Source organism: Physeter macrocephalus, chromosome 8, assembly GCF_002837175.3.
Source record: "Physeter macrocephalus isolate SW-GA chromosome 8, ASM283717v5, whole genome shotgun sequence".
NCBI lineage: Eukaryota > Metazoa > Chordata > Mammalia > Artiodactyla > Physeteridae > Physeter > Physeter macrocephalus.
Genome location: NC_041221.1, coordinates 99,710,908 through 99,721,653, shown reverse-complemented (window position 1 = coordinate 99,721,653; position 10,746 = coordinate 99,710,908). Strand labels below are relative to the sequence as shown.

At 36.3% G+C, this 10,746-nt stretch overlaps 1 protein-coding gene across 1 annotated transcript in view; it reads left to right on the top strand.

Annotated features, from left to right (window-relative positions):
- The window catches only part of ST8SIA4 (ST8 alpha-N-acetyl-neuraminide alpha-2,8-sialyltransferase 4), a 116,125-nt gene extending 105,737 nt beyond the window's left edge, over positions 1-10,388 (top strand). Inside the window, exon 5 of the mRNA XM_024123145.3 lies at positions 6,056-10,388. Coding sequence (XP_023978913.1) covers positions 6,056-6,338 — 283 coding nt within the window. The 3' untranslated portion in view covers positions 6,339-10,388. The remainder of the gene's footprint in view (positions 1-6,055) is intronic.
- Positions 10,389-10,746: the final 358 nt, after the last annotated feature.

Here is a 10,746-nt window from a genome sequence, read left to right as displayed (position 1 = left end):
ATTTGCGTATATTGAAGAATCCTTGCATTCCTGGAATAAACCCCACTTGATCATGGTTTATGATCCTTTTAATGTGCTATTGGATTCTGTTTGCTAGTATTTTGTTGAGGATTTTTGCATCTATGTTCATCAGCGATATTGGCCTGAAGTTTTCTTTCTTTGTGACATCTTTGTCGGGTTTTGGCATCAGGGTGATCGTGGCCTCGTAAAATGAGTTTGGCAGTGTTCCTCCCTCTGCTATATTTTGGAAGATTTTGAGAAGGATAGGTGTTAGCTCTTCTCGAAAGTCTGATAGAATTTGCCTGTGAATCCATCTGGTCCTGGGCTTTTGTTTGTTGGAAGATTTTTAATCACAGTTTCAATTTCAGTGCTTGTGATTGGACTGCTCATATTTTCTATTTCTTCCTGGTTCAGTCTGGGAAGATTGTGCATTTCTAAGAATTTGTCCATTTTTTCCAGGTTGTCCATTTTATTGGCATAGAGTTGCCTGTAGTAATCTCTCATGATCCTTTGTATTTCTGCAGTGTCAGTTGTTACTTCTCCTTTTTCACTTCTAATTCTATTGATTTGAGTCTTCTCCCTATTTTTCTTGCTGAGTCTGGCTAATGGTTTATCAATTTTGTTTATCTTCTCAAAGAACCATCTTTTAGTTTTATTGATCTTTGCTATCGTTCCCTTCATTTCTTTTTCATTTAGTTCTGATCTGATCTTTGTGATTTCTTTCCTTCTGCTAACTTTGGGGGTTTTTTATTCTTCTTTCTCTAATTGCTTTAGGTTTAAGATTAGGTTGTTTATTTGAGATATTTCTTATTTCTTAAGATAGGATTGTATTGCTATAAACTTCCCTCTTGGAACTGCTTTTGCTGCATCCCAAAGGTATTGGGTCGTTGTGTTTTCATTGTCATTTGTTTCTAGGTATTTTTTGATTGCCTCTTTGATTTCTTTAGTGATTCCTTCGTTATTAACTAGGGTATTGTTTAGCCTGCATGTGTGCTTTTTTTTTTTTACAGATTTTTTTCCTGTAATTGATATCTAGTCGCATAGCGTTGTGGTAGAAAAGGATACTTGATACGATTTCAATTTTCTTAAATTTACCAAGGCTTCATTTGTGACCCAAGATATGATCTATCCTGGAGAATGTTCCATGAGCACTTGAGAAGAAAGTGTATTCTGTTGTTTTTGGATGGAATGTCCTATAAATATCAATTAAGTCCATCTTGTTTAATGTATCATTTAAAGCTTGTGTTTCCTTATTTATTTTCATTTTGGATGATCTGTCTATTGATGAAAGTGGGGTGTAAAAGTCCCCTACTATGATTGTGTTCCTGTCAATTTCCCCTTTTATGGCTGTTAGTATTTGCCTATTTATTGAGGTGCTCCTATGTTGGGTACATAAATATTTACAATTGTTATATCCTCTCTTGGACTGATTCCTTGATCATTATTTAGTGTCCTATTTTGTCTCTTGTGAATACTCTATTTTAAAGTCTATTTTGTCTGATATGAGAATTGCTACTCCAGCTTTCTTTTGATTTCCATTTGCATGGAACATCTTTTTCCATCCCCTCACTTTCAGTCTGTATGTGTCCCTAGGTCTGAAGTGGGTCTCTTGTAGACAGCATATATACGGGTCTTGTTTTTGTATCCATTCAGCGAGTCTGTGTCTTTTGGTTGGAGCATTTAATCCATTTACATTTAAGGTAATTATCGATATGTATGGTCCTATTCCCATTTTCTTACTTGTTTTGGGTTTGTTATTGTAGGTTTTTTCCTTCTCTTCTGTTTCATACCTAGAGAAGGTCCGTTGTCCCAGTGGTCTCTGAGACTGTCCTCAATTCTTTTCATTCTTTTTTTTTTATTCTGGTCTGCAGTAATTATTTCCACTGTTTTATCTTCCAAGTCACTTATTCGTTCTTCTGCCTCAGTTATTCTGATATTGATCCCATCTAGAGAATTTTAAATTTCATTTATTGTGTTGTTCATCACTATTTGTTTGCTCTTTAGTTCTTCTAGGTCCTTGTTAAACGTTTCTTGTAGTTTCTCTATTCTATTTCCAAGATTTTGGATCATCTTTACTATCATTATTCTGAATTCTTTTTCAGGTAGACTGCCTATTTCCTCTTCATTTGTTAGGTCTGCTGGGGTTTTGCCTTGCTCCTTCATCTGCTGTGTGTTTTTCTGTCCTCTCATTTTGCTTCACTTACTGTGTTTGGGGTCTCCTTTTCACAGGCTGCAGATTCATTTTGATATTACATGGAGCTGGGAGGTCTCTTGTGGACCAGTGTCATGAACTTGGCTCTCCCACCTCACAGGCACAGCCCTGACGCCTAGCTGGAGCACCAATAGCCTTTCATCCACACGTCTCAGATTAAAAGGGAGAAGAAATACAAAGAAAGAAAGAAAGAAGATAAAATAAAGTAAAATAAAATAAAATAAAGTAAAATAAAATAGTCATTAAAATAAAAAATAATTATTAAGAAAAATTTTTTTTAAGTTAAAAAAAAACTAAAAAACGGACAGACAGAACCCTAGGACAAATGGTAAAAGTAAAGCTATAAAGACAAAATCACACACAGTAACATACACATACACACTCACAAAAAGAGAAAAAGGGAAATATATATATATTTATATATCTTTGCTCCCAAAGTCCACCTCCTCAATCTGGGATGATTCATTATCTATTCAGGTATTCCACAGATGCAGGGTACATCAAGTTGATTGTGGAGATTTAATCTGCTGCTCCTGAGGCTGCTGGGAGAGACCTCCCCCTCTCTTCTTTGTTCTCACAACTCCCCAGGTTCAGCTTTGGATTTGGCCCCGCCTCTGTGTGTAGGTCGCCTGAGGGCGTCAGTTCTTCGTTCAGACAGGATGGGGTTAAAGGAGCAGATTCGGGGGCTCTGGCTCACTCAGGCTGTTGGCAGGGAGGGGTACGGATGCGGGGCGAGCCTGCCGCGGCAGAGGCCGGCATAACGTTTCACCAGCCTGAGGCGCGCCGTGTGTTCTCCTGGGGAAGTTGTCCCTGGATCATGGGACCCTGGCAATGGCGGGCTGCACAGGCTCCCGGGAGGGGCAGTGTGGATAGTGACCTGTGCTTGCACACAGGCTTCTTGGTGGCGGCAGCAGCAGTCTTAGCATCCCATGCCCGTCTCTGGGGTCCGCGCCTAGAGCGCGGCTCACGCCCTTCTCTGGAGCTCCTTTAAGTGGCGCTCTTAGTCCCCTCATGCACCAGGAAATAAAGAGGGAAGAAAAGTCTCTTGCCTCTTCGGCAGCTCCAGACTTTTTCCCGGACTCCCTCCTGGCTAGCTGTGGCGCACTAGCCCCTTTCAGGCTGTGTTCACACAGTCAACCCTAGTCCTCTCGCTGGGATCCGACCTCCTAAGCCCGAGCCTCAGCTCCCAGCCCCCGCCTGCCCCGGCGGGTGAACAGACAAGCCTTTGGGGCTGGTGAGTGCTGGTCGGCACCTATCCTCTGTGTGGGAATCTCTCCGCTTTGCCCTCCGCACCCCTGTGTCTGCGCTCTCCTCCGCGGCTCCAAAGCTCCCTGCTCCGCCACCCGCAGTCTCCGCCCGTGAAGGGGCTTCCTAGTTTGTGGAAACCTTTCCTCCTTCACAGCTCCCTCCCACTGGTGCAGGTCCCGTCCCTATTCTTTTGTCCCTGTTTTTTCTTTTTTCTTTTGCCCTACCATGTACATGGGGAGTTTCTTGCCTTTTGGGAGGTCTGAGGTCTTCTGCCAGCGTTCAGGAGGTGTTCTATAGGAGCAGTACCACATGTAGATGTATTTCTGATGTATCTGTGGAGAGGAAGGTGATCTCCACATCTTACTCTTCCACCATCTTGAAGTTCCTCTCTCCTTATATTTTTTTAATTTCACAGAGTGTTACTACTTATGACGGTAGTTCTTGACCTGCTTTAAGGTTTTATTTCAATTCATCTGTTAAATATTGATGCCATTTGTTAAGGCCTATTTTCCTCTGATTTCTTTTTAGAAATCAATAAGAGCCATTTATTTTGCATTGTTTCTCCAAAAACGTCCTGACAAATGGGTAGTTTATTTTTCTTTGAAGTTATTCAAACTGTTATAAGCCAAACATCACAAAGCTTATTTATAATGTGATCTTGTAATTACATATAATGTGACCTTGGAGTACCATGCAAATGATATAGCATTACGTTATATTCTCCTAGCTATTTTTTCCCCGCTTTAGAAATAAGATAATTCAGCATGACCTTCATACTGCCAAACTATTTCCAATAATTGACATTCCCTGATGGAAATAATCATTTTTTTGACTATGAATTTGCTTCACTCACTTTAAAAATTTATAAATAAATGCACTTTTTTAAACTAACCAACTGCCTCAGCTGGCATTTGTAACCACACACAAATCATGCTCACAAAACTTTCCTATAATAACCATTTCATGTTAAGAACACCTGCTTTTTCAGAGCTGAGAGAGCTTCAGGCTGTATCAAAGTTTCTTCAAAGCCTTCAGACTGTGGTTTTACTATTCTCCTTGCATGAAATCTATGTCTGTGATTTCTTCAAGATGTTAACAATATACGTGCTATGGCTTTTGCTCATACCTTTGGGTTATGAGAAAATTCTTAGATGTTCTTCGCTAATAATTCCTTATGAATCCTCTTTACTGAGAATATGCTTTCTCAAAACACTTGTGATAACAAAAGGCTCATAATGCATTTCACATTGCTCACAACATTCAGCACATGGCCTTCACCCAACAAGAAAAATTAAAAATGTGAAAGGTCAAACCTGGTTCAAAGGAAGGGTAAAAAAGAAGGAAAAAAAAAACAGGAATAATAATGGTTAAGTATATTTTTCACTTTTTTGGATGTTTGTAGTGAGGTTTGAATATTTCTTTAACCAATATTTCTTTAACCAAATGAAATAAAACAAAATTGGGGTTTTTTCGTATTCAGTAGTCTACATGTATTTGATCCAGCCTGGAAAGCTTCATAAATTATTTTTTTTAAAGAAAAAGAAAATAATATTATGTAAAATCTGAGGCAAGTACTTAAGCACAGCAACGACCAGAATTGAACAATCTTCCCCTCATATTTGGATCACCAGGTATATATTTCCCTGAATAGGAGATAATAAAAACAAAAATAAAAAAACCAAACAATTTATTAACTTTATTTATAACTGTACAACTTTGAATGTCAGAGAAAATCCAGGCTCTTCCTTAACTTTTAGCTGATTCCACATAAGATAATGAATGTTCCAAGAAGTATTGGCACCTCCTTCCCTGCCGGAGGTAATGATTAACTTGTGAGTGTGCATGTTTTTCAGGTGAAGAATGTTTGGCAACAGTGGTGGATCAAACATTTTGGAGTATTTTATTGCCTTTTTTAATGAATAGTATAAAATACTTATCAGCATTGAAATATGTTTGCCTATCTAACAAAATTTTAAATGGCATAAGTGGTGAACTATTTACAAATATGTGTTATTTGTGTTATGTTGTTCTGCGTGTTGAGGCAATATTCTTAATTAGCTTTAGTAAAATGTGACTTAGAAATTAGAGTTGAATAAGTCAGTTAGTATAATACAGGCAAAGCATTTATTTGTTTGGGTTTTTAATTGAGATATTAAAGATTTTGAAAACCTATAGGCATAGTTTCAAATCTTCTTTTTCTAGGAAAATTACTTAATCACTGCCCAATTACTGTGCCTTTTGCAGTCATATTTAACCGTTTCTGAGAATATTCTACTCTGTAGGTTATATAAATGTTTTGTTCTAGTTCTTTTTGAATACAAGATTCCACAGTAATATTTACCCACATTCCAGGTCCCTTGGCTATTCATATGACCGCAAAATAAGCAAGAAAATAAAGGATAAGAAAGATAAAATAAATGCATTCAACTTTCTAAATGCTTAAGAAATATATTATTTCTTCAGCAGTCATTTGAATGTCATTCATACAGTTACTTTTCAAATTTCATTTACTTTAATTATACACAGTGTACTTGCTATAGGGTATGTTAAACGTTTCTCTAAATTCTTCTCTTGTGTGTATGTTTTTTTCCCCAGTTACTGGCTGACAAACAAAGTTCCCATCAAAAGACCCAGCACAGGTCTGCTCATGTATACCCTAGCCACAAGATTCTGTGATGAAATTCACCTGTATGGATTCTGGCCATTCCCTAAGGATCTGAATGGAAAAGCTGTCAAATATCATTACTATGATGACTTAAAATACAGGTACTTTTCCAATGCAAGCCCTCATAGAATGCCATTAGAATTCAAAACGTTAAATGTGCTACATAATAGAGGAGCTCTGAAACTGACAACAGGAAAGTGCATAAAGCAATAAAGCACATCTGAAACATACAAACAGACTGAATATGCACTTCTTTTCTGAAGATGCTTCCTAAGATTTGAAAACAGGATCCAAAACAAGACTGGGTTTCAGCATCCACCACTTATCTGAAAGGTGATAAAGGACGTTCATGAGAAATGCACTACCAACTGATGAAATACCTGCAAAGTGCTCTGAAAATTAAGTATTTTGACTTAAAGGGTCCTAGTAAGTGCCACTTCCACTAAGAACACAGTTTGAATGTATAATCAGTAGTGTTTACAAGATCCAACAATGCACTCGTCATTAGTTAATGAAGCAAAAATGTTCATCACTGTTGGGCTGCCACTGCAACGCCAAGCACATGAGAAGAGGAACCCAGGAACACAACTCAGCCCTTGGGGAAACGGAACCATCCTGTCAGCAGAAATCAAGATGGAAACAGTTTGAGCAGTGAAATCCATAAGATTAAATAACTCAAGTAAATGCCTTCAGTCAGGATTCTGAGTCTGATCACGAACTTTATGTTTTTGTTTCTGTTCTGTTTGCCTTCTGGAATCTCTTTTGGTTTGGGTACTGGGGTGCTTCGAAAATCCTTCTGAGATAAAAATGAATGAGATAAATAACCTTCAAGTGATCATTTTTAAAGTTCTTATATTTTTAAAGGGTTATCACACAATGACTTTGTGAAAAAAGTTTTATTTTGCACAACTCTAAACCTCCAGATTTTTTCCCAACGGTGTAGAAGGTACCAGATAAACTGTATCACTCAGTAATTTTGAGCCATTCTAAAGGAAAGATAAACTCTGTCATTTGAGATGGTAAAATTAGCAGGAAGAAAACGTTCTTTTGGTACCAAAGATTATACTGATGTGTCTATACAACAAACCATTTTCCTTTCATGAAAATAACATATTAATATATTATTATGCTACTAAAGTGAAAGTTGTCTCTAAGTATTTTAAATTTTCCAAATTCAAACTTTATTTTTATTTGAAGGAAGGTTCCACAGCTTTTACACTTCATAATGATTTTGTGGAAGCATTTTGCCCATTAGAATAAATGTTTGATAGGGCTGAAATGTGACTTTTCTTTGATATCCCCCTTGTTATTCAGATGGAAAGATTGGCATGCTCTCTAGATTATTGTTAAATTTTCTTAGTGCAGAAATAATATGATTAATAGAGTATTGTTTTCATCAAGGAGATGATTAATTTTAAGAGGTTTAACAATGAAACTGTACATCAGTATTTTGCACTTCAGATTCATTAAATTGACCAATATTTTTTCTATAGTTAAATTTATTCACATTATCACATCAATGTGTTTTCAGAGAAACACATGAAATTATTTATAAAGTGATTTCTAAACATTTTAACACATAACAGAATTGACCAATAGGCCAATTTCTGGTAATTACTATGCTGGTAGGTAATTCTGATGGTACATTGTTTCTTTAGAAAGCAGAAATACTGCGTTCCCATTTCTGCTCTTGACGTGAAACAACATAGATTACTTCTTGTTTCTTAGGGAAGGCAGTCTGAGAAAAGAAGAAATAGCATGAGGAATATGTATGTTTTGTTTCTTAGGGAAGATGGTATGCAAAAGAATGAATAGCATAAAGAATATATATATATATATATGTTATCAAGAAAAAGGATATTCACAGTACTACAGTTCTCAATATATTAATCATATGTGGTATTCTTTTTAAAAATATGATAGAACCTTGAGATACAGAAGATTATATTTCCTGAGAATTTATGTGTCTCTAAGAAAACAAAATAGAATCCATAAAATAGAATCCATAAAGACACATAGCTAAAAATGGATAGAATATGATGTACTTTTATCATTGAACCTCTTACCTCTTGGAAGTTTTTAAAGTACTAGATACATATTTTGAATGTAAAGTTGAAAAGTTTGATTTACCCAATGAATCTCAAAAGTAGGTAATTACTTAATTTGGACTATTTGCAGACAAGTTGTTTGAGGAGCCTTTAATTTGAATTCAATAAAAATTTTGAAGTCACAAGTAAATTCTTGTAGATAAAATACATGTCAGAACTCATTAAAAGTATGTCTTAAAAAGCAGCAGCAAGGTACCTTGCCATTTTTACTGCATTTTCAACAAATGTGTTTAAACAATTTTAAGGCCACAGCAAAAGCATCCCAGACATTCACTGTTCTGTGCATTGTTTATCTCATAGATGCATTGAGTAGTGCCTTTTTAGCTTCACATTGCTTTGTTACCCTATGCTTTGTGTTCTCTAAATACAGTGCCCAGTTCTGAAAATGCTCAGCATATAAAAAGGGCTTCAGTATCGACTGAGACTACTTTTGTTCATCTCAGGGAACTTTCAATACTCAAGAATGAATTCAGTTAAAGGCATTTAGTGTTCAAAGATGACAAACCGTACAAGACCAATTCATTCCCTGTTGTATACCTTTCCATCTCCCCTTCCCCTTCACGATCCACTGTGGCCTTCTTACAGGGATAGGGCAAGGAAATCACTGAAGGCTAACAGCAAGAATAAGAAAAAGAATTGAGATTTAACCGATCAGGGGGCAAAAGGGATAATGATGAAATCAAATTATAAATACATACTTGAAATATCTGGGTTTTTTCTTTCTTTTGAGACTATCATACGTTCACTTCTTTAATATTTTATTTCCTTTTCACGATTGAAACCTGGACCTGGCAATGCTCAGGCAGCTGATTGTGAAATATTCCTGTCCTTTAGAGAACATGGTTGTTACTGTGCTGTTGACATGAAGAGGCCATGGAAACATTTTCATCATTATTACCCAGCCTGTTCTATACTTAAAATTAAGTTGCTGGAATAAAAATAATAAATCAGTAACAGACTTTTCTGGGCAAATCTAATGATTCAGCCCACAGGACTGATGAAATGACTGTGGAAGTTTTTCTGTCTGAAAGAAGGTGCTGGGCATTCAAATGTCTTTATGTATTGTATATCATATGAAATATATATCAGTTGCTAATGGGAATTTCTACATATATGCTTACAGAAACAATTTATTTAAATAATGCTATAGGTAGTGTACATACCAACTAGTTATTAAGCTACTACGCAGGAAAAGGGTGAACAAAGTAATTTATTTCTAATTGAGCCAGTTAGTCATAATGCACACAGTGTGGTATTTGGTTCATAAAAGAATTGTTTTCATGTGGTTATTGTTGGAGTATCTATAATTGTGGAAGGGGTGTAGGAAGAGTTATGTATAGTTAGTTGTTACCTCTACAAGTTTGAGAGTTTCCCCATCAGACATCAATATACCAACGTTTGACAGATTGAGCAAGAGAGGGTTACTGTTCCTATTTGATGGAAGAAAATCCAAATAAAGCCCACCTAGAAATAGATATTTTATTATATATGTGTTATAGATATATCTACATAGTACAAATAGACATGTGTGATGCATATATACAATGTTATATATGTGTGTCTGTGTGTATACACACTTAGTCTGTAATATACACACACTAGATTTGTGTTATGCTAATGTCTTCGGGGCCTGCACTGTGAAGCACTCTGGAGATAAGACCACTTTAGAATAAAGAAGTTCTTTTGAAACTTCAGTTGCTAACCTGCTTTAAAGGGATCTATTTATAGCTGAATTCTACATTGTTCATACCTAGAGTTACAATAAGGGTCTAGTGTATCCAATCTTTAAAAAAAAAAAAAAATTAAAAATTAAAAAAAAGTCTTCAAGTTGGCAGTGTATTTGAATTGCAGTTTTCAGATTGTGGCTCCAGACTCTGTCTCCCCATTTAAGTAGCACTTTTTAATAAATACTGTTTCTTTGTGTAGGCAAAAGCACAAGTGTTTCAAATGTATATAGGAGGGGAAAAAAAAGAGTTAACAGAGATAGTATTGCTGCACAGGATAATTGCTACTGAGTATTTCTTACATCATTTGTGGAATTGAAAGATGAGGTTTATTCTGTCAAGTTCATTCTGTTCAACACTGTTTCCCTTTTGTTTATGTGTAGCAATTGGGTGTTACTGTTTTATCATTTGTAAAACTGTAAAATAAATTAAACCCCCATTTTTTTTTCAATTTTTCGCTTATCTCATATCTAAGACCTCTGTTTCACTTTACATGTCAACATAAGGTAGTGTAAAGCTTTAACAAGCTTTAGCTAGTGCTTCTGTTTTCCCTCCCCCTCAGCCCCAGCCATTGGCAATTTGGCAAATCATTTATTTAAAGTGTATACCTGGCAATATGAACAATATCAAAAGCCCATGAACATCGGGAGATCCTCGACAGTTTTCTGTGTAGTGCATTGTTTGTGGTTGAGGGAATGGAGTGTTACACAAGTTACAGTCATTTATATCCAATTTGTATTCCCACTGACTGTTGTCAGTGGGTCACTCCAGTTTCGTGGCTGAAGAAAC